Source organism: Haliotis asinina, chromosome 6, assembly GCF_037392515.1.
Source record: "Haliotis asinina isolate JCU_RB_2024 chromosome 6, JCU_Hal_asi_v2, whole genome shotgun sequence".
Taxonomy (NCBI): domain Eukaryota; kingdom Metazoa; phylum Mollusca; class Gastropoda; order Lepetellida; family Haliotidae; genus Haliotis; species Haliotis asinina.
Window position 1 is genome coordinate 32691348 of NC_090285.1, and position 26027 is coordinate 32717374.

The window sequence follows — 26027 nt, forward strand, 5'->3', positions numbered from 1 at the left end:
AATCAATCAAAACTCAGTTGAGGAGCACATAATTGTGCACCCACTAGTTGCACCAAGTTATTGGGGCTTTCCCATCATTACAAGGTACCCATTTACAGCTGAAGGAACTGGAAGACACAGTCAGAGAACACTGTCCAAGTTTACTTCATATTGCTGTACCAGCAACTAGGTGTTATTCATGTGACCACCATCTGGCCATTTACCAATGACTTTGAGGGTTATTTTAAGTACATAGGGTTGTGTACTGTGCCACACTGAAACAGTTGAGAAAGAAAGAGATGATGATACTGTCTGACTGACAATCACACTTCTGTTTCTCAGGACACACTTGGGATTGGGAATTGTCAAATTCTCTCTGTAAAATATGTGTCCTCAGCATTGATAAGCAAAAGAATGCTTTGATTGGGATAAGCACAATCCCCACCCAAATGTGCTGCATGCATGAAGGTTTTGATGTGGTTTTGTTTTGAGGAGATATGAGACTGAGAACATAGAAGACAGCTGTTCTAAATTTAATTTCTGAATACCATCAAGAACACATAACAGAAATGCAAAACATGAGATATAATAACTCTAAAAATAAATCTTTATGAACAACTTGGTAGCCCCATTATATCAAGATTGTCAAGCAATTTCTGTACTATGTTGTGAAAGAACCTAGATATACTGAAATATACATTTTTTTAAAATTAGACTTAAGAGATATGTCAGTGATGAAGGAAGCAACATAGGTGTTACCGAGAGGCAGGGAGGTTGGGTTCTGTTAGAAGCAGGGTAAACATATATAGGCACAGGGCAGTTTGGTGGAATCTTGATCAGTACTTAAAGACCTTGGAGACAGTCGTTACTGAACTTTGCAACAGAAGTTATGATAGCTGCCTAATGTCACTGACACATTTCTCCATCATGGCTTAACTTTGAAAAAAAATCTGCTTAAATTTATAAATATCTAACAACTGGGTTACAATTCTTGAGGGAGATCTAAAGAACAGTGTGCATCAAGTTAGATCAGATATAATTACACAGTATAGAGTATAGATTAGATATCCACCCAGCACTTTCAGTCATGTGCAGATAGCCAAGAATCACAAAATATAAGTCAGAAGTGTGCATGTATTGGATGTGTAAGTTAGAAGCAAGGTGTTACTTCACCTTTGCAGATGATAATGTATTATATTAATCAACCTGTTGCAGCATATCTTTGTTTAGGTCTCCTCAAACAGCTTTTCTTAAATGGAATGGATGTTTCTGAAAAGTTGCTGATAAAATACAAACTCACCGTCTGACCCTCTCCCCAACCCATCTTAACAAGGTGATATACAGAGCCCAAACCCAAGACACAGTTATCACAATCACAAAACGGACAACTTACCTGTCGAATAAGAGGTTCCATTGTGCTAGCAACTCGACCAATGCAAGAAGTGTCCACTGGCACTGTCCTCCATGCCAGAATCTAGAAGCAGACATAAGTCATTTGACAGATGCAAAGATACAGAAGTATAAACTTATATATATGCCATCACAAGTGTAAATGTACATTTCAGTACTTGTAAATTTTATTGGTCATTTCTAGACCTTGTCAATGCTGATTGGTCCACATATTTGCATGACAATGCTGATTGGTCAAATGAAGGGATATATCCTGCAGCTATGACTAAACAATTGATGGTTCCAACAGACAGAGTGAGCTATGTTTGGCAATACAGGGAACAGTATTCAGGATTAAGAATACCAACACATGTGCCAATTTACTCTTATCCGAGGGGTACACAAAGTACACAGTCTAGAATACCAGCTGTCCGACTTCCATTTTTGTGGAAATCGCGGTGATTGAGCGGGTGTGTGCTGGCGGTTAGGTGCCTGACTATGAGGGTGCGGGTTTGAATCCTGGATTGGACTCAACCCAAAAAGTACTAGAATTTGTACTTTACTAAGAAAGTGTTAACCCAAATATGACATATGTTATATGTACAGGTCCAAAATTTCTTAAGCTCTCCTAGAGCTAAGATGGTCTTAGATGGATTTGTTACTGTAACTTACAATCATCTTAACATTAGAAGAGATGCGAAAATCTAGGTTGTGGTTTCTCAGACATTTTCTTTGAGATAATTCCAATCACATCTAAGTAATTTTTCCAAAGGAAGTGATTGAACAATATAGTGAAAATTGTTTTGTCACATTGCGTAAGTTAAGCGTTTATGTTTAGCTGTTTCCTTCTCTTCCTGCGTCAAGACAAAGCCCTGCATGTTACTCCTGAAATGAGCCAGATGCCATCCAGTTCCCTACTGTCAGAGAAAGTTCCATGCAGATTGTCTTGCTTGCTTACAGATGATGTTTACTATGTTTTTTCTTCAGTATCATCTAAGTACTTCATTGTAAGATCATGTTGTTTCAAACAATATCCTGTAAACGTCCCCATGAACTGTTCAGTAGTAATAATAATATGAACAGCTTCAGCAAAACAATTTTTCTTGTTTTCAGTGACACATGGACTCCAAGTCAACATGTCAGTTCGTTGAAGAAAGCACAGATAACACAAGATCCCTAACAAAACATCATGCTAAAATGAAATTTACATATACAAGCACATCCCTCTTTACCCTCACGGTTCAGTAATGCATGAAGCTTACATAAAATATCCTCGACTCAAAACACAAACTGCACAACAGTCTCAACACCCCTCCAATGTTCTAACAATGAACCCCACCAAGAAATACCTCCATTCATTCACACAGTTACTTCCCTTCCTAAATAATAAAGACTTTTGTTGTATTGCTGATTATTGTAACATAAGATAATTCTCAAAACCTTTCTGGTCAACTGTCAAAATAACATTTGTTAAAAGGACATTTCAACATTTTGTTATTTCTTCTTGAAATATTAGGTATGGCAGATGACAAATCCCCCCCAACTATCTATCCTCTATTTTCTGTTTGGCATTTTCATTGACATGAGACAGAAATGTTTATTTTTCAGCACTGGTACTGCAGTGGTACATATTGGAGTATCGCTAAAGCTACAAATAGTAAGGCAGAGGAATGAATTTGCCTGTTAATTCATAACTAAGATAATAAGCAAGCCCATTACAAAACAATTAAAACCTGACAGCTGCATTGTGTTGTTAAGTAGGAGAGTTGTCAGGTTAATGTGGATAGCCTGTCACAACACATCACTGTAATATGTGAAATGGTATAAACACTTTCTGGTCTGCCAGTCATACATGCAACTATAAACTGTTAGATGTATTACCGGCAGGGGGTGCAGAGCAATGCGTGTGCTCACAACCTGACAACAGGCTATTTATGATAATGATATTAGTCATGAATATCCCATGTGATGTTGCTGTTAATGAAGCAAGTACTAGATCATACTGCATATATGAAAATGTCAGTAACACAGAAATACGACGTCATCCTCACATTTAAGACAAGATGTTGTTTGTTAAAAAATTGCAATGGTATTATCATGTGTGTCAATGGCCTGCCCTGTGTTTGACAATTGTGATTTGCAGCATCACATACACTGTACATACTGGATCATGACAGTTTTTCATTCTTCAACAATACATTCAAAACATGTGAATGGGTGGCACAGACAATGCAGCCATTGTCACAAGCAGGTAAGTGTGATTACAGGATTGTTGGCATCCTCTCCCTTAAGGCAAAGATAGGCGGCAGAAGTTAATGTTAAAATGTATGGAACCTACGACTATCTTTGTGCTAAGAGAGCTTCGGAAATCTACGGATTGGTCAGCTCCTGGCCTGGTCAACCACATATTTCAGCTAAATACTGTGACACAAGACTACTACCTTATTCCACCTTAGATACAAGATCCAACTTAATCAGCATCAATTTTTATTTGGCACAGAAATATTGCAGTAGGATATTTAATCCTCCCTTGAGATTCTTTGTATGAAAGTTATATCCTTGGCGAACATTTCAAGTGGATTGATGGAGTAGTTTTCAAATGAATATTCTTCCCCAAGGAAAGTATGTGACATGGACACATTAATTGTTTGTATCATAACCATTAGAGATTGGAAGAATTCAGTATCAAGATGCATGACAATTATGCTACCTGACATACCTATCCGGATGGACGTGGGTGGTGGGTGTGGATGGTGGGTGTGGGGTGTTGGAGCACGAACAGCCTCATAACTGATAGCTCTATAGGAATGATAATCAGAATCAGGTGCACGGCAAACTGCTGTTTACTTGCTTTTCACTTGACAAGCACACAATACAAACAAAGACATTTTTTGCCATGTTGAATGTGTTGATTGAAACTACAGGCAGTGGGCATACTGAATCATATAATTATATAACTGCTGTTGTAAAATATGTGACAGGCTGCAGAGTGGACCCACATGGAAGTGTCTTGCCAGGTATGCACAAGCAGGGAGACAACTGAAGTATTGATTAGTATGTCTAATGCGATAGACAAGTAAAACATGGGAAACAAATGAAATGTTCACCTGCCAATATGTAATGGCTTTAGAAGACAAAAGATAATAGGTGTCTACCTTTCAATATGTAACGGCACTAGTGAGTGATGACAGGTAATATGTAATAAAACTAGAAAACTAGTGATGACTAGTGTAGTGTCCACAATATGACACATAAGATGGGAAGAGAAAACATGTTGTCCAGTCTGAAATTCCCATTGAATTTAGAAGTAAATATTTCACAGAAACATTGCTGGTCCATCTATGCAGGATATCAGTGTCTTTGATGAAAGCAGTTGGACTGGTCACGAAGTGTTGGGTAGGGAAGTTAAATCAGGTGCTGGGACAAACCACAGACACTGGGATAATACCATCAGTTGCTCAAAAGATTCATCACAACTTCCAGCACTTGATCCACATATTTTATTTACCGTTTTCTTCACTGAGCCTATCCCACACATGATCAGGCTGTTATAACTGACTCTCCTCAGTCAGGGTGGTTTCAACAGGTTCAGGTTGCACGCCACACAGACCGCCTCATATGACCAGTGGGAGCATCCTTAGCTGGGTGCAGAACATTCCTGTCTAGGTGCAGGACATCACTATCTAGGTGCTGAACATCTCCATCTAGGTGTAGGACATCCCTGTCTATGTGCCGGACATCCCTATCCAGATGCTGAACATCCTGTTCTAGGTGCAGAACATCCCTACCCAGTTGCTGAACATCCTTATCTAGGTGCAGGAAATTCACATCTACGTGCAGGACATCCCTATCCAGGTGCTGAACATCCCCATCCAGGTGCTGAACATCCCCATCTACGTGCAGGACATCCCTATCTAGGTGTAGAACATCCCCATGCAGGTGCTGAACATCCCTATCCAGGTGCTGAACATCCCCATCTACGAGCAGGACATCCCTATCTAGGTGTAGAACATCCCCATCCAGGTGCTGAACATCCCTATCCAGGTGCTGAACATCCCCATCTAGGTGTAGAACATCCCCATGCAGGTGCTGAACATCCCCATCTACGTGCAGGACATCCCCATGCAGGTGCTGAACATCCCCATCTACGTGCAGAACATCCCCATGCAGGTGCTGAACATCCCCATCTACGAGCAGGACATCCCTATCTAGGTGTAGAACATCCCCATGCAGGTGCTGAACATCCCCATCTACGTGCAGGACATCCCCATGCAGGTGCTGAACAAACCCATCTACGTGCAGGACATCCCCATGCAGGTGCTGAACAAACCCATCTACGTGCAGGACATCCCTATCCAGGTGCAGAACATCCCCATGCAGGTGCTGAACATCCCCATCTACGTGCAGGACATCCCTATCTAGGTGTAGAACATCCCCATGCAGGTGCTGAACATCCCCATCTACGTGCAGGACATCCCTATCTAGGTGCAGAACATCCCCATGCAGGTGCTGAACATCCCTATCCAGGTGCTGAACATCCCTATCCAGGTGCTGAACATCCCTATCCAGATGCTGAACATCCCCATCTACGTGCAGAACATCCCCATGCAGGTGCAGGACATCCCCATCTAGGTGCAGGACCTCCCCATGCAGGTGCTGAACATCCCTATCCAGGTGCTGAACATCCCTATCCAGGTGCTGAACATCCCCATGCAGGTGCAGGACATCCCCATCTACGTGCAGGACATCCCTATCCAGGTGTAGAACATCCCTATGCAGGTGCTGAACATCCCTATCCAGGTGCTGAACATCCCTATCCAAGTGCTGAACATCCCTATCCAGGTGCTGAACATCCCCAACAAGGTGCAGGACATCCCCGTCCAGGTGCTGAACATCCCCGTCTAGGTGCAGGACATCCCCATCTACATGCAGGACATCCCCAACAAGGTGCAGGACATCCCCATCTACGTGCAGGACATCCCCAACAAGGTGCAGGACATCCCTATCCAGGTGCAGGACATCCCAATCCAGGTGCTGAACATCCCCTTCTACGTGCAGTACATCCCCGTCTAGGTGCAGGACATCCCCATCTACGTGCAGGACATCCCTATCTAGGTGCAGGACATCCCCAACAAGGTGCAGGACATCCCCAACAAGGTGCAGGACATCCCCAACAAGGTGCAGGACATCCCCATCCAGGTGCTGAACATTCCCATCTAGCTATAGGTGCAGGACATCACTATTTAGGTGTAGAACATCCCCATCCAGGTGCTGAACATCCCCATCTACGTGCAGGACATCCCTATCCAGGTGCTGAACATCCCCAACAAGGTGCAGGACATCCCCATCTAGGTGTAGAACATCCCCATCCAGGTGCTGAACATCCCCATCTACGTGCAGAACATCCCCATGCAGGTGCTGAACATCCCTATGCAGGTGCTGAACATCCCTATCCAGGTGCTGAACATCCCCTTCTACGTGCAGTACATCCCCGTCTAGGTGCAGGACATCCCCATCTACGTGCAGGACATCCCCATCCAGGTGCTGAACATCCCTGTCTAGGTGCAGGACATCCCCATCTAGGTGTAGAACATCCCCATGCAGGTGCTGAACATCCCCATCTACGTGCAGGACATCCCCAACAAGGTGCAGGACATCCCCATCTACGTGCAGGACATCCCCAACAAGGTGCAGGACATCCCCATCCAGGTGCAGGACATCCCTATCCAGGTGCTGAACATCCCCTTCTACGTGCAGTACATCCCCGTCTAGGTGCAGGACATCCCCATCTACGTGCAGGACATCCCCATCCAGGTGCTGAACATCCCTATCTAGGTGTAGAACATCCCCATGCAGGTGCTGAACATCCCTATCCAGGTGCAGGACATCCCTATCCAGATGCTGAACATCCCTGTCTAGGTGCAGGACATCCCCATCTACGTGCAGGACATCCCCATCCAGGTGCTGAACATCCCTGTCTAGGTGCAGGACATCCCTATCCAGGTGCTGAACATCCCCATCTAGGTGCAGGACATCCCTATCCAGGTGCTGAACATCCCTGTCTAGGTGCAGGACATCCCCATCTAGGTGTAGAACATCCCCATGCAGGTGCTGAACATCCCTGTCTAGGTGCAGGACATCCCCATCTACGTGCAGGACATCCCCATCCAGGTGCTGAACATCCCTGTCTAGGTGCAGGACATCCCCATCCAGGTGCTGAACATCCCCATCTACGTGCAGGACATCCCTATCCAGGTGCTGAACATCCCTGTCTAGGTGCAGGACATCCCCATCTACGTGCAGGACATCCCCATCCAGGTGCTGAACATCCCTGTCTAGGTGCAGGACATCCCCATCCAGGTGCTGAACATCCCTGTCTAGGTGCAGGACATCCCCATCTACGTGCAGGACATCCCCATCCAGGTGCTGAACATCCCTGTCTAGGTGCAGGACATCCCCATCCAGGTGCTGAACATCCCCATCTACGTGCAGGACATCCCTATCCAGGTGCTGAACATCCCTGTCTAGGTGCAGGACATCCCCATCTACGTGCAGGACATCCCCATCCAGGTGCTGAACATCCCTGTCTAGGTGCAGGACATCCCCATCCAGGTGCTGAACATCCCTGTCTACATGCAGGACATCCCCATCTACGTGCAGGACATCCCCATCCAGGTGCTGAACATCCCTGTCTAGGTGCAGGACATCCCCATCCAGGTGCTGAACATCCCTGTCTAGGTGCAGGACATTCCCATCCAGGTGCTGAACATCCCTGTCTAGGTGCAGGACATCCCCATGCAGGTGCTGAACATCCCTGTCTACGTGCAGGACATCCCCATCTACGTGCAGGACATCCCCATCCAGGTGCTGAACATCCCTGTCTAGGTGCAGGACATCCCCATCCAGGTGCTGAACATCCCCATCTACGTGCAGGACATCCCCATCCAGGTGCTGAACATCCCTGTCTAGGTGCAGGACATCCCTATCCAGATGCTGAACATCCCCATCTACGTGCAGGACATCCCCATCCAGGTGCTGAACATCCCTGTCTAGGTGCAGGACATCCCCATCTAGGTGTAGAACATCCCCATGCAGGTGCTGAACATCCCCAACAAGGTGCAGGACATCCCCGTCTAGGTGCTGAACATCCCCGTCCAGGTGCAGGACATCCCCATCTACATGCAGGACATCCCCAACAAGGTGCAGGACATCCCCATCTACGTGCAGGACATCCCAAACAAGGTGCAGGACATCCCCATCCAGGTGCAGGACATCCCTATCCAGGTGCTGAACATCCCCTTCTATGTGCAGTACATCCCCGTCTAGGTGCAGGACATCCCCATCTACGTGCAGGACATCCCTATCTAGGTGCAGGACATCCCTATCTAGGTGCAGGACATCCCTATCTAGGTGCAGGACATCCCCAACAAGGTGCAGGACATCCCCATCCAGGTGCTGAACATCCCTGTCTACGTGCAGGACATCCCCATCTAGGTGTAGAACATCCCCATGCAGGTGCTGAACATCCCCATCTACGTGTAGGACATCCCTATCCAGGTGCTGAACATCCCCAACAAGGTGCAGGACATCCCCATCTAGGTGTAGAACATCCCCATCCAGGTGCTGAACATCCCCATCTACGTGCAGGACATCCCCATCTAGGTGTAGAACATCACCATCCAGGTGCTGAACATCCCTATCCAGGTGCTGAACATTCCCATCTAGCTATAGGTGCAGGACATCACTATTTAGGTGTAGAACATCCCCATCCAGGTGCTGAACATCCCCATCTACGTGCAGGACATCCCCATGCAGGTGCTGAACATCCCCATCTACGTGCAGAACATCCCCATGCAGGTGCTGAACATCCCTATCCAGGTGCTGAACATCCCTATCCAGGTGCTGAACATCCCCATCTACGTGCAGAACATCCCCATGCAGGTGCTGAACAAACCCATCTACGTGCAGGACATCCCCATCTAGGTGCTGAACATCCCCATGCAGGTGCTGAACATCCCCATCTACGTGCAGGACATCCCTATCTAGGTGTAGAACATCCCCATGCAGGTGCTGAACATCCCCATCTACGTGCAGGACATCCCTATCTAGGTGCAGAACATCCCCATGCAGGTGCTGAACATCCCTATCCAGGTGCTGAACATCCCTATCCAGATGCTGAACATCCCCATCTACGTGCAGAACATCCCCATGCAGGTGCAGGACATCCCCATCTAGGTGCAGGACCTCCCCATGCAGGTGTAGAACATCCCTATGCAGGTGCTGAACATCCCTATCCAGGTGCTGAACATCCCTATCCAGGTGCTGAACATTCCCATCTAGCTATAGGTGCAGGACATCACTATTTAGGTGTAGAACATCCCCATCCAGGTGCTGAACTTCCCCGTCTAGGGGCAGGACATCCCCATGTAGGTGCAGGACATCTCTATGCAGGTGCTGAACATCTCTATGCAGGTGGGACATTTGTTGGCGAGTGGTATAGCGTGGGACATTTGTTGGGGAGTGATGTGAGGTGGGACATTTGTTGGGGAGTGGTGTGAGGTGGGACATTTGTTGGCAAGTGGTGTGAGGTGGGACATTTGTTGGGGAGTGGTGTGAGATGGGACATTTGTTTGAGAGATACTCATGAATGTGAATATTAATTTATACTCAATATCAGCCTGCACAAATTTACATTTTAAGGGGCTTAGTAGTCTGATAGCTCATATTTCACTGATGCATGCAGCCTGGTTATCAAGGTTGCACAGAGGACACCCACATAAATGTCACCAGTAGATTTAGTGGTTTTATCGTGGCTGCCTGACTGAGTTTCTGCATGAAACTTTATGACCTTATATTTATTCATAAATAGTCAGTATGTTACATCACACCTGCACTGCTTGTTCAAAATAACATCACTGGCAGGTCATACCTTTGTCATTATTTGTTTAACAGATCCTACTGTTAATTTTAAAGCTTTTGTTTTCTGTATATGCTCCATCTCAAAAACTGATTTCATACATTTGGTGAGTTCCTTGAACTGACAAGATGCAGCAACAGCTTTAGTCTCCCATCCCCTGTATCAAACTGACTTATACTGTTCTTCTAGCAGCCAACAGTGGAGGAGTGGAGGAGAGAGGTAAATAGAAACCTTGAATTGCCATTTTTTTCATTTTCTTCTAAATGCCTACTGAGAGGCATTCTCTTTAAAAACAGTAAAGCAAGTTAAATAAGTCTGTGAAAAGGTGTTGCTAGTGAGGGTAATCATAAGCTTGTGATAACCTGCCCCCGCACCTCCACTTGTCACTCAAGAAAGTTGTGTGTTGCAAAAACTTGTTACCAGGAATACTTCACCTTTTTCACGATCATGGTTTGAAATATAATTATGTCTGGACCAGACAATCCAGTGATTATCCAGTGAGCATAAACAGTATAGTTGCCATTAATGACATTTAGCATGGGCAAATTCTACCCTTTACCTTCAGGAAGTGATAGAAATGATTAGTTATACCAGAACTGAATACTTAACAACACCAGGGAGAACTCCTGACATGTTTTGCTATGTCACCAGACAATCACCGACTGAAGCGTGAAGTGTGTACACATCAACACTGGAGACTTGTCTATGATCCTCCAGGTATTGTAGTGAATACTAAATCTGACCCATTGGCTCCCCTCTACAACTACTGCTCAAACTGGATTTCCTGTCTCCATTCAATGTTGGTCTATAAACATTTATTCAGTCATTCATTCACTACATTCCCCGAATCAATATTCCTACTCCATTACATGGCTGACTACACCTGGGAGTCCTTGTGTACAGAACGACAGTCATCAAGACACCATCAGCCCATTTATAAGCTGATACACCTGTTAGTGATTGGAGAACAGAAGAGCATTAGTTTGTAATGTAATATGTTATATGTATGTTTGATAAGTGTGGTAAGTTCATTTTGTCATATTATCATTTATTTCCTGTCTTCAGCATGGTGAAACAGCAATCTCAAAAATGCCAGCCTACTTTGAGAAAATAAAATCCAATTTTTTTGGTTAGCTGTCTTCTAATTTACTTATGGAGAAAATCGAGTGTCTTTCACCACCACTGCCACAGTGTCAGATTCAGACAGCAGTGCCTGGCAACAGACTCAGTCATAGAAGCAGCACCTCCTCCACATGGGACAATGTATTACAGCAGGAGTGACTTGCAGGGTCTTTTAACGCCCACAGTCTTCACTTAATTAGAGCCTTCACAGACTGGCCTACGGTGGCCAGACCTACATGTGGATATGTGTAGGACAGGTGCTGGTAAGTCATTAACTATACATGTCCACGGGCAATCAATAACGTCACTGGCCTCAACAGTGGACAAAGGAGATGGCTGACAACAAGTCATGGTAATGGATGCAGAGTCATGAGCACCTGCATCCTTCAGAATCAGTGTTTGTGTCAAACACAAACACAAAAACACTTGATCAATTTAAATAGATAAGTTGCTTGCATACACACATACCTAAGGGGCTGTGGGGTAGTGTGGCGGTTAAAGCAATCGTTTGTCACAGGTATGTGTGAAGCCCATTTTGTTCACTCACTCGCATACACCTATAACACACTCAGTCACCCAATGTAAACCTGTAAACAAATTTGTGAAATGTCAGCATTAAGTTGGAGGTAGATCAAAACTGAAGCATGTGTTAGAAGATTTCAAATTTGTAAAACTTCACAAGATTCTGGCAGAGACACACATCTGAGGATGTTACCATGAGTGAGTTTAGTTTTACATCGTTTTTAGCAGTATTCCAGCAATATCATGATGGGGGAATGGGAATCACACAGTGTATCTATGACGGGGAATTGAATATGGGCAGTTGGTGTGATGAACAAAACGTTTGAACCATTAGGCTACCCCACTGCCCTTTAATTGGATGACATGCCACCTGTGTCCCCATATTTCACTTGATATGCAGATAGTACTGATATGATATGCATTTTAAGTAGGCTTCCAGCAATATTCCAGTCACACCTCAGCAGCTGGCTTCCACACGTGGGTACCACATGGCATTGCATGTGACATGCAAATGGACTAATTCAAATATTTCATCTCGAAACCTGAGTTGGATTTGCTATAACTTTTATTAGTAAAGCTACATACATTGGTAACAGATGGGTGATTAAGTGTGATAACTTATCAGGGTGAAATATCAAGAATAATTAGACACTGAGTGAGTGAGCGAGTTGAGTTTTACGCCGCACTCAGCAATATTACAGCTATATGGCGGCGGTCTGTAAATAATCGAGTCTGGACCAGACAATCCAGTGATCATCAACATGAGCATCGATCTGCGCAATTGGGAACCGATGACATGCGTCAACCAAGTCAGTGAGCCTGACCACCCGATCCCGTTAGTCGCCTCTTACGACAAGCTGAGTCGCCTTTTATGGCAAGCATGGGTTGCTGAAGGCCTATTCTACCCCGGGATCTTCACGGGTTAATTAGACACTGACTTGTCTGTCTAGTGTGAAGGGGTGTTGTTACTATACATGTACTGTTACATGAGACTGTCATTGTCTACAGCTGTGATGGTTCCTACCTTCAGGTTGAAGTTGGTGGCCATGTCGGTGAACATCTTCTCAGACTCCTCCGCTGTGTCCTTGTCCAGAAACAGCAGCCCTGTGGAGTACAATCCCGGCTTGGGCAGCTCCCCTTTGACCCCATCACAGTCTCTGTACAGATACACAGACACATCACCAACACACCTTCACAGGCACTAACTATACAAAACATACATATGCTTCATAACTCAGCAGTATTTTCCAGGATTATCTGCAGTTAAAGATTTCTTTAGAACTGACATGAGAACATATATGATTGTATTAAGGTATAAACACATGAAAATACAAACAACTCTGAAGTCAGTTCATATCGTGAATAAGTGAGGGAGTGAGTTTAGTTTTTCGCCAAACCCAGTGACATTACAGCTATATGGCATCAGTTTGTAGATCTGGACCAGACAAACCAGTGATCAACTGTATGAGTATCGATCAACACAACTGGAATATAACGACACGTATGTCAACCAAGTCTGACCACCTGATCCCATTAGTCGCTGTTTATGACAAGCATGGGTTACTGAAGATCACATGTAATCCAGATCTTTACCAGTCTATTCTTATACATAAACAAGTCAACATCTAATGGAATGCTGCTGGCTAGATTTGTTCTTTGATAATCTCATTTGGTTTCGCATTGATAAGTAAATATACATGTATTCTCAAGTCACTGGGCAGGACTAGACAAATTTGTGGGAATGGCCATATTCCCAAACTTATTTGTAATAGAAATGAAACATTAAAAATAAAAAAAACTAATAACTTGGATGCCACAGAGGCATATACCATTTCTGCAAGCACTGCAGCAATGACATGTATTTTCTTCAAATTGGATCACTTAATACCTTCTCATTCATACTCCTTGTCAGTCAGTCAACCAGCTAACCTGCTCAGTGACACAGTTCAATCATGATGGCTGAGTGGGTCGGATGGCTGACTGTGTGCTGGCAATCAGCTGACTGACTCTCAGGGTGTGGGTTCGAATCTCAGTTGAGATACAATAATCTGTACTTTACTGTGAAAGTGCATTCCCAAATACAACATGTGTTAAACATCAGAAGATTGTTTTTTGGGAGTGTATTTTCCGTAATTTGTATTATTATTGAGTGATAGTTATTATGGTTCACATTCCATATCACCACAATAGTGTTTTAGCCTTTAAGGTGGTGCTTTAGAGTTGTCTCCCTTTGGTGTGTTAAAACGAGTTGATCATGAAGGTTCTATACTTCGCTGGAATGCTCGAAAATCAGTGACTGTGTATATATACAAGGCTGGTTGCTGTGCTGACGACGACATACATGGATTTACTGGAGTTGTCATCATTTGGCCTATCTACATGTCTACCACTTCATCTGACTGTCAACATCGACCTACATCCAACACTGACCTCTCGCCGTGTAACCCTCTAAAACCAAGACGTTGATGAGTTGATATTGCATTTGCGACCCACTACTTTAGAGTTGATTCTGCTGCATTGTACAGGAAACCTCTATTGTGAATCTTTGTATCTTGCTCTTGTCTGCTCAATACAAAACACTGAATATTTTAGACTTGTCTGGGTTATATTTTGCAGGTTCTGAGGAGATTTCTTATTCTTTTTGTCACGGCAAATTAATTAACCATAACAAAATAACTGTAACATTGTTTACTTTATACATTATCTGATTTTCTCTGATTACAAAAGTTGGCTCCTAGCACTAGATATGAACCAGAAGGGAGAGTTTATTCAATATGCAGACACCCATCCTTCAATCTCAACAACAGCCCCACTGTTGTCTACAGATGTTGTGTGGCAATTGTTGTCCCTATTCCAAAAGAGATGGAAGAAACAATTATTAAATGAGGTGAGCAACAGAAACAGCATATCACATGACCGAATGTCAGTCGTTATTAACGCTGCATGATATAGATAATATCTAGGTGCATGTTCAGTGTCTTGTACAACCAACACATGAGAACAACGTCCATAGCTGTCAAGATCATGACATGAATAAAACCCTCATGGGGAGTAGCAAAATTGACTGACTATTATCATTAGAAAAGTTTTACTGACTGGATATTTGAAAATGGACAATTTCATGACGTACACAACAGGTCAAACCTTGCAACCATTTCACCTTGATCTCAGTGAGCCCTTGTGTCATACATGATGTATGAAGGGTACATTCTCTCTGGCCTGAGTCCCAGGCAAGCCTCACTAGTAAAATCAAATTAGATTTATTTTTAAATTCTGTTGCGATGGTGTGATTTTATGTGACTGTATTTCAAAATATCCATTCTCTAGATGATTGAATCTGTTGGTTCATAATTGGAGTTTTATCACAAGAGAAATCAGGTGTTAATTTCCGCCTCATTGCCTCAGCTCTTCATTGCATGAGTCAATAGCCACGGTCATGTGGATCAATGGACATCATATCATGATGGACTAGCCATTGATGACAATCTCATATAGCTTCACGCTGCCACCTATCATCTGTGTAAACAAGATAGATCTGTGATGAACATCTCTCACTTCATCACCCACCTATTACAGTACAATTACGAGTGCTATCCTATCATTCAGTACCAGACTTCACTGAAGGAAATAGATCGCCTGTTTATATGCTATTGTCCTGTTATTGTATCACTGCTACAGTAATAGACATGATGTGGGAAGAAATAAACATGACTGGCAGGGAAATCAATTTCGGCAAATACTCTTTTTCCGCATTACTCAAGTCTGTTGTAATCCTGGGAGAATGCCTGCGAGAACATTACATATTGATTCTATCTGACAAAGAGCAGGAAAAGCCTTTCATGTGGCACTTTCCCAGATCAACAACAGGTCTGCAGGTCACTGATGTCCATCAATTGACTCTACCTGCTCAACAAACAGCCATGGAACATAGCTCAGCAGTCCCTTGACAGAAACTTTCCAGCATTTTGGTAAAACTTCTGTTTTCTTTCTTATTTCCTTGGTGACTTGTGAAATTGAAATTTACAGAGCAGCCCAACTGGTCAAGAGATCAATGACAGTAAGAAGGAAGTTGTTTTTACTGTTGTTTGATGAAGGGTAATCAAGTAATACTGTTACACTTTAAAGCATCATAGTAATCCATCATCAAATTATTGTCAGCACCTTTGAACCACAAAACTAATCAGCAAATCACCTAAACTGTAAACTTTTGACTTTAGTTTGACACTGCTTTTAGCAATATTCCAGCAATATCAGAGTATGGAACACCAGAAGTGAGCTTCACACATTGTACCTGTGGCAGATGCAACTTTGTACATAGGGATTTTATTATTTTACGGTTTTCTATTCTGTGTATGTACATATATAGTCTGGTTCATAATTATTGAGAATTTTTCTTCTTACTTTGAGCTATCCTAACACCTCAACTGATTCACTGATACTTAAAATTAAGTAATGGTATAAGGGAGGTAACTCATCTTGGCCTACTGAGTATAGTACAACTAGAGTTACCTCCCCTGAATTTGTAGCAGACGTCATTTTCCTCAGCACTGTCAACAATTTCTGCTGAAGATAAAAGAAGGTTGATTTTTGAGTTGTGTAATCAAGGAATTGATGATGTAAATACATTGGCAGAGAGAACAGGAACTCCTCTTTCTACTTTGTATAGGATTAGGAAGAATTTTAAAGAGGGAAAGGATTTTGGGCACCAGAAAGGAGCAGAGAGACCCAGAAAATTGGACTTCTCAGATCGCGTCCGGCTGGGAATTTTAGCGTCTAAAAAGCAAAGGGCAAGCATCTCCAACATCAGGTATGAAATGATAGAAAGGGGATCAACAGTTGTATCAAAATCTACAGTTAGAAGAAATTTGATTGATCTTGGATGGGAGAAAAAGACTGGAATTCCTTCTCCTCTCATGAAACAAGAACATAAAGACAGGCGTGTTGAGTGGTGTTTGGCACATGAAAACTTTGACTGGGAAAATGTGATTTTTACTGATGAAAGCTCAATATGGGTATATCCCAATAATGTGAAAATATGGACAAAGTCTGCGTCAGCACCGTTGTATCGACGACCTAAATACAGCCCAAAGTTTCATGTATGGGGAGGGATATCCTTATTAGGAACGACCCCGCTGTGTGTGTTTGAGGGAAATCTGACAAGTCAACGCTACACTAACATATTAGATAATTTTCTCCTTCCAAGTGCACGTGTTTTATGGAAATGACTGGATTTTGCAGCAAGATAATGATCCTAAACAAACCGCAAAACATGCCAAGCAGTGGTTTCAGGAGAAAAATGTGACTGAAATACCATTTCCTGCATATAGTCCTGACTTAAATCCCATTGAGAACATTTGGGGGATGATGAAGGAATGTGTGAATCAAAAGGGGTTGACAAAAATTGAAGACATGAAGAGAGAAGTGGTCCGATACTGGGACAGCATAACTCACGAGACACTAACCTCTCTGATAGGAAGTATGCCTACCCGTCTTAGACTGTGCCGTGAAGCTCAAGGAGACTTGATAAAATATTAAATTGTTACCTACACAACATGAAAAGGTCAGTTCACTTTCACAATACATTCATTTTTATCTGATTTGTTCTCGTTTAATAATATGAAATGCTTTAGCTATTCTCAATAATTTTGAACCATACTGTATATTTATCAGTGGATTAGTTAAAATACAGGTCATGTGCCCAGGTCAACAAACCCAAGCCATGACGAGCCCAACTGATTGGACAAGCTAACTCTACAAGTAAACCCTATTGTCTAACAGTCTGCACTCAGTCTGCACTCAGTCTGCACTCAACAGAAGTTGACAGAAATACTTTCCAAATAAGGTTAGTTCAATATATCTTTGTATATTTACATTTTTGCGTTTATATGTTACAGTACATCAAACATGGTCTACTAAAGTAAACTATGTTTTACCATTTACATAAATACAGACTACTGCTAAACCAGGCTTATCAATTGTAAGCTTTTGTAATTACTAACAAACAGCTTTTCTATATCTTTACTCTCATGTGCATGAGGCAAGAGTCTGAATGTGTTGTAGAATAAGCGTATTTAAGTTCTGTTGTGGTTAGGCATATGTATACAGTATGCAAAATATAACATTTCAATAGGCATGCAAAATGGTGTAAGTGTGTTACGCTTAGTTATAACAGAATATATATATTTTATTCAGCTATATTCTGGATGTAGTGTATCTCTGAGCTGGTCGACACCCAGTCTCATCCACAGGGTAGGCTCATTGCTGGCATACTGTCCATTTGAGATTTTTATATAATATGTCCCACTGTTTTGCATAATTAATTACTTATGATTACTTAAGAAATATAACAGACATCAGTTAACCTCCTACTCACACACTACATGAGTATGATTTGTAAAACGTGTTCATAATGGTACTGCAATTAGAATATATATCAATATATATCTTGCTATATACTTAGCCAGATTGGTTGTAACCTTACTGTGTATTGTATGTTATCTAATCTGTTTATAACTACTAGTTCGAATTATTGCACATTGATGATTTTATTTTTTATATGTACTGTTAATGCATAATTATTTCTGTAAATGTTTCAGGGTAAATTAAATACTCCTGGGGCAATAGCTCACAACTGTAGCGTGTGTTTCTTTGTATTTACATTCACTGCCCTGCTACATACCTATGTGGGCAATCTTCAGGAAGCCGAAAAGATTGTTGCTGTTCCAAGTGTTAATCACACAGGTTAGCACAAACATGAGCAATGTACATATCCCTCATATCTTGGGACTGGGCTTGCTCACCACACAACGAGGCAGATATGCACGTCGTTAAGAAGAATCCTTTTTAGCAATTACTGAGTTCATTCCAGCATCTAATAGCATGTATCATCAAGCTGGGCAATGATAGAAGTAATGTGTACATGCTTACTAAAAACGTCAAACATACTTCCGACCTGTCTCTCAAATACTTGGAACATCAAACTGCATTAGTACCCAATATTCATATTGAGAGTATTTTACAAATGGTAATCACGAGTGTGGCATTCCTGTAAGCAGATATTGGGAGATGTTAATAAACAACACCCAGAAACAGCCCAGAAGTACATTTCTCCACTTCATAATGGACAAATTCCCACAATCTTTCAGGATAGACATTTCATGTGTTTCTGTAACATTTCCACTAATTGCATATCATGGGATAATGGAAGTAAAAACAGTAAGACAACATACTGCAGACAAGATTGTGATCTTAACAGTCACCAGATGTGAGCATGTAAACCAATCTATGATTTTGCCAACTACCAAGGGCACACAAAGTATTAGCGCCTTAACATAAAAAAAGGTTGTAACTGATATTGAGAGAATTGCTAAACATCAAGTTTTTAGTCCTTTCGTTTTTTCAAAGATTTTCTCCCACACATTTACTGGTATACGAGTATAGAATAAAGTAATGATGTCAAATAGTGAAATACCAAGCCTGTATTAATGGAAGTCCCACAACTGGTCTGATAGTCAACCTCACAGTCCCTGAAATACATGATGTCCTCTTTGGCCCCAAAGTGCCTCTAATGCAAATGCCCTAAATGAAGCAAGTCTAGATTTTTTAACTGGGACTCCGTTTCCAAGTTAAATGCTGTTATCTATTTCTCTAAGGTGATTATTTCAGGAACTAAGTGCAAGCCCTCCAAGGTGTATGTCAAGCACTAACTGTATCACAATGTGGGAAATGACCCCCCAATGCCAGTCAGCACATTAGCCAATGGCTAGTAAAAACTGAGTTGGGCCAATAGATCTCCACACATTGGCTACTGAATTTTCAAGGGTCATATTTTGTATATATTACTCTCTCTCTCTCTTGTTAAGTTATATTATCTTACCTCATACATACATGTCATTTTCTGATTGGCTAAGTACTAATCTATTATCTTCAATGTACCCCACTTACAAGCGAGGTACATTACAATGTACCCCGCTGCCAGTGGGAACTCATTTGGTACTTTGTGGTAGTACTAATCTTTATCTTGAATAACATTGAATCACACATGATGCACGGAAATTACTGAGGTGTAAAGTGTTCAAATGAAGTCCCTGTGAATATTAAGAAGGGGAATTACACTGCTGCAATTTTACTAAGACAATACCTGCGGGAAAAACAGCAAGATGCAAGATTTGAATTGTTTGATTCACATACAATCCGATACCCATGCTTCAAACGGTTCAAGATTAACATTGAGGTGTTCTGTAAGATAAATACATTGTTCACTGGTCCGCAGGGGCCCATGGGTTGATGTATCCTCGATGTTTGTTTATGTTCCCTGATTCCTTTGGGCCTGAATGGCTCAGATAACATAAAAAAACATCAACGGTACATCAACCCATGTACCCCTCATAACCAGTGAACAACTTATAATACACTTTTACATCATGCAAGAGTATGGCCTGATAAATGATGAGATTTTACCTTTTAGTATATTTTGCCTAGTTTCTACATCAACATTTCAGGCTTGTGAATTATTTTGTGTGCTAGCAACTTTCAAGAATAACCTGCCCAACAGGCCAGCAAAATTTGGAAACTATTTTGCACACTGCCTAATGCCATCCTCAAAGGCTTTTACACTTTACATTGTGCTCGCTTACAACCAGACTGGACATAAAATCTGCCCTACATCAAGATCACCCAGTTCAAGACCCTCTGATGATGATCGCCTGTAACAGTTCCGTCATCAGTCAACAGATTGTTGACTTGAAGGCACTGAAGAATTAGCACTTTTAAGATCCGGACATAAAAACATATTGATTGCTTTTATGTCAATCGACCAAGCTGTAACAAGACTTGCATAATGGCACCACAAGACAGAATAACACAGCTAGTTTCCATTATGTGGCCTGGCTCATTACTCAAATATGACATAAGTTCCATAAGCCACGCATACTACTTGTTTATAGGATGTGTAAGATATATAAGATGAGTGAGTGAGTGAGTGAGCTGAGTTTTACACTGCACTCAGCAATATTCCAGCTATATGGCAGCGGTCTGTACATAATTGAGACTGGACGAGACAACCCATGAATCAACATCATGAGTATCGTTGTATGCAGTTGGGGTATGAAGGCATGTGTCAGCCAAGCCAGTGAGTATGACAACCTATTCCCATTAGCTGTCTCTTATGACAAGCATTGGTTACTGAAGATCAATTCTAATGCAGATCTTCATGGTTATAAGATGTAGTGATCGCAACAATAGGGAAGATGTGTATCACACAATTCACAATATGGTGACAAATTTTCATTTGTCATTCAGGATAACATAACGCTCATCATGGGAAATGAATAGAACTGAAGAATACCAGTTGTAGTAGGTCTTAGTTCATTCATGAAAGTCTGGCATTTGAGTTGGTGTACAGATTAAGAAAATGGTTTCCTACACTTCTACACCTGTCATTATTGGAATATTGCTGAGTGTGGCATAAAACTAAACTCACTCACTCACTGCTCACCACCCTATGTGATAAAAGAACACTCCTTCTCAAGTTGTGTTTCACACCTAAAACATCTGAGAACTTAATCACATCAGACTGTTTTCCTTTTAAACCAAGCTCTGGTTCCTTTGTAGAAAACAGCCTCAGCAACCTCAACTGTTAAAGTCTGTACTGAGGTACGAGAGTTAAAGGTACCCTTGTACTAAATTAACTTTGTACACCAGCGTGTAGGAAGATGTTATCTCTTCCACAAGCTCTTGTACTGTCTTTTAATGATCTACATCATCCTAAAATAATCTAGCTGTGTAGAAACTTGTCCAAGATGACCTTTAAACATTATGAATGTTGCTGATTTGATTTTGGTATATTATTTCTCATTTGATTGATCTAAACCATAATCTATGAAGACACAGTATGTAATACACTTCATTTTATAACCATGGAGATATGGGTTAGAATTGATCTTCAGGAACCCTTGCTTGTCATAGGAGGCGACTAACAGTAAAACAGGAATGGGTTGTCAAACTCGCTGACTTGGTTGACACATGCCAACTGCTTACAATACTCATGGTGTTGATCACTGGACTGTCTGCCCCAGCCTCGATTATTTACAGACCGCTGCCATACAGCTGGAATATTGCTGTGTGTAGCATAAAACTAAACTCACTCACACACCCACATCTTATATCTTACACAACTTTAAACCTGTGAATTCAAGTTCAAATGAAACTGAAGAAATTTCAGGATCATTTAAGCAACAGTAGAGACATAGAAAATCTCACTCAAGTGTCCACTGACATCAAATATATCAAAATGAGTTGATAAAGTAACAAATATCCAAGGCTTGCCAGTATATTTTCACCTTTATCAACGAGTGTTGATATAACTGATATCAGTAGACATGAGGGTGAGATTCTAATTATCATCAAAAATAATTCTTCATTAGTTTTCATTTAAAAATGTACATCTCTGAACACAGCACTGCCATTAGATTTGCAGTACAGCGTTGATATAGCATTGTGACGTCATCGAGTTCATGACATCGCAGCACTGTCAGGGCATTGTGCAAAATCTACTGTCAAAGCGATATCCTCTAGGAGATATCGTCTGATCTCTCAAACACGATATCTCCTGTGGAACACAGTTTTGGATGATAAGTAAGTTTATCTGCCAGGTTCAGAGTCAAGACAATGATGATAGGCCTCAAGTCTGTAAGCATAGCAACATGTTGAAGAAAGATATCACTTTACCATTCTGTGTTTCAGTACCATTCATTATCAACAGAACTGCTGATAAGATTGTGGATTGTTTGAAAGGAAACAGGTGATCACATAATCTAATTACAAGGCTCACAATAGTTTGCAAATGGATGCTGATGAAATGAGTTGGACGAGACTGTGTTATGGATCCTGCCACTGAGATGAGGTGGTCGATACAGGGTACCACCACTGCAGGTTGAAGTGTATGAGGTGTGGGTGTCTAGATGAAGCATCTGCATGGTCAGCTCACACATCTGCCGACAGCACCACAACACAGAACCGTACTACACACAGGCTTACAGAAAAAAAGTGGTTATTACATTATTTTAGGAAAAAAGGAATCACAAAACTTTTATTCATTTCTGCCTGTTATTTAAGTAATCAAGATTGCTAAACACTGAAGATGCATTGGCTGCATTAGCCATGCTCCAAGACTGCACTGAATTCTATGCCCACTGGTGTATTGTGGTTCTGTCCTCTCATTTGAGACACCCAAATAAAGCAGTTGTTACGTGTTCATTATCTTTCTGTCACTTCTTGCTATCTTATATGTGGGGGAAGCATTTGCTATTTGAACAGCCAGGTGTGCAAGATGCATGAGTGAAATTTCACTACAGACGCCTGTTGACTGTTGATATCCTGGCTCTCCCAACAGCAAGTGGTCTGCCATGCATGAAACAGCGAAACGTAGCAACAAAATAATGATCAGTTTGTTAAACAGCTTCTATATTCGGGTGTCCAAAAATATGAGAAAAATCATCAGAGTTGGTCTGTTGATTTCATGTGCCTGTGCAAATATGTTTATGTTGCAATTATTAGATTTTGTGGTAGTGAGCAATTCATTGGTCTCAAATAAAATCAAACAGACTGTAGTTTCAGAGTCTCTCAGACCACACTGGGATTTGGGATTTGGAAATTGGTAATGCTAAAAATTATGCAACAGTGATGCAACTGTTCACTCTACATTATCCTGCTTACTGGCCGGTCAGATACAATGCAGTCCACAGCTATATATCAAAGTCCACAGCTATACATTAAAGTTTTAGGTTCAAGTGGTCATTAAGTCAAATCAAGGTGAAGACCGAGTTGTATGCCATGGGGCAATATCATCTGAAGCCTTGTTGAAGTACCCCCTCCTCGCAACCCTCCTCTTTCGGTAATCTCTTCCTAATTATTATTGATTGTTGTGACAATGAAATACTGCCCTTGCAGCCAGCCACTGTAGAGAGACAAGAACACATGACATGCTGAGGTGAGAGATGGTTTCCCTATCGGAGACATGGCTCAGCTCATGGCAGCTGGCTGACTTAATCCACACAGGGACGAGTAGAGGCAGCAATGGTGGACACTCAAAGTGTAACTGCAGACAGCCAGTGTGTCGACTTCTCATAGTCATGCACATTGCAGGTTATGGATTCTTCCAGGAAATGTCAAGCTGTATATAACATAAATGTGCACTGCATTATCTGACAATACATTCCTTGACTGCATAAATGATTAAGACATGAACCACTACAATTTACTAATCCTATAGCAATTTATTCTTGCAGTTGATCTGTTTTCCTTGCTGAGTTCTTCATGAAGCAGTTAGTCAAATCCAGCTGTCTCACTGCAGCCTGTGCTTATGAAGTCTTCCACAATCATCAGAAAATCCCAGGCTCACTATATGAGCAAGTGAGTTTAGTTTTATGCTGCACTCAGCAATATTCCTGTTAATATGGCAATGGTGTGTAAAATAATCAAGTCTGCCTGAGAAAATCCAGTGATCAACAGCATGAGCATTGATCTGCCCAACTGGGAACCAATGACATGTTTCAACCAAGTCAGCACTCCTATCACCCAATCCAATTAATCATCTTACCACAAGTGTAGTTGCCCTATCTCACTATATGAAACATATTACTTGTAAACAAATGTTTCTGTTTTATAAGCATTTCTTTTGCTGAGTGCTATACATTTGTATCATCATCCTACAGTGTATGATGTTTTGATGATGTATATATGATGTTATTACATTCCTGTTTGTCTGTAGTCAGAGTGCTCCATGCTGTTCTTCTTCGTACAATACATGTACAAGATACATATCAGCATTAACATCATTCGGGAATGGTTGACATTTTGTCAGAGATGACTTCAAGCTTTAGCAGATGCTTAGAGTATGGTAATGCATACACAAAATCACACACTATCTCAACGGAATACTGAATGGCCTTCAGTGCTATCTCATCAGAATACTGAATGGCCTCCAATGCTACCTCATCAGAATACTGAATGGCCTTCAGTGCTATCTCATAGGAATACTGAATGGCCTTCAGTGCTATCGCATTAGAATATTGAATGGCCTTCAGTGCTGTCTCATCAGAATACTGAATGGCCTTCAGTGCTACCTCATCAGAACACTGAATGGCCATCAGTGCTATCTCATAGGAATACTGAATGGCCTTCTGCTATCTCATCAGAATACTGAAAGGCCCTCAGTGCTACCTCATCAGAATACTGAATGGCCTTCAGTGCTATCTCATTAGAATACTGAAAGGCCTTCAGTGCTGTCTCATCAGAATACTGAATGTGGTTAAGGAGACCCTGCTTTGATTAAAGGATTCTCTGAAGGGACATAACTCTTCAAGAGATGTCAACTATTTTTGTTCACTTGTAACCATCATAATTTTGTAATTGTTATGTTGCCAAGGCAGTATTTGTATAAGCATAAAATGCTTTTTAACAACCCAGGTTTCCAAAAATGAGTATGTTTAAACAAAGTTCATCTAAATCAATTGTCATCACCTTGCGAGTCACTGCTTAACCAAGTATGAATTCAGCAATTACACATCTGCAAGATAACAGCGATATTTACCAGGTACACAGACATTCATTATATACCATATATGGCTTTAAGTAACATACTTTATGAGATCAACATTATCGGTTTCAGAGTAGACATTCCCATGAGGGTGTCCTTGAAGATAGATCTCATGTTGTTTCTGAGCTGAACATTCACCTTCCCATACCATACATGATACTCAAGTCTGTTTCCATAAAAAGACAATGTACAACAGTTGTAAGTCGTATCCATTACACTGGCGTTTACATGGTAGGTTGTTAATGCTACAACTGCATTAACAGAGGGCAGACGTGTTAACACACCATCAACAGTGGTAGCTTAAATAAACGCAGGCTCTGCAGCATTTTCTAAGGAAATTTTCCATTCTGATTAACACAGTGGTATTTTGAGGAAATGAAAAGTCTAATTTGTGATCAAACATGTGATTAACTTGAAGAGAATATTTACACTGGTTACTGAGGAGAGTGTATCTGAAGCAAAACTATGAATAAAGAGATGAATGGTCAAACCTATGACAGC

The 26027-nt window shown here is 41.7% G+C and overlaps 1 protein-coding gene across 2 annotated transcripts in view; it reads right to left on the minus strand.

Annotated features, from left to right (window-relative positions):
* Positions 1-26027, minus strand: part of LOC137288160 (uncharacterized) — a 91019-nt gene that overhangs the window by 31717 nt on the left and 33275 nt on the right. For both annotated transcript variants that reach the window (XM_067820579.1, XM_067820578.1), the window contains exons 5-6: positions 12954-13086; positions 1373-1453 (exon numbers count right to left, since the gene is read on the minus strand). In XM_067820579.1, coding sequence (XP_067676680.1) covers positions 1373-1453; positions 12954-13086 — 214 coding nt within the window. The remainder of the gene's footprint in view (positions 1-1372; positions 1454-12953; positions 13087-26027) is intronic.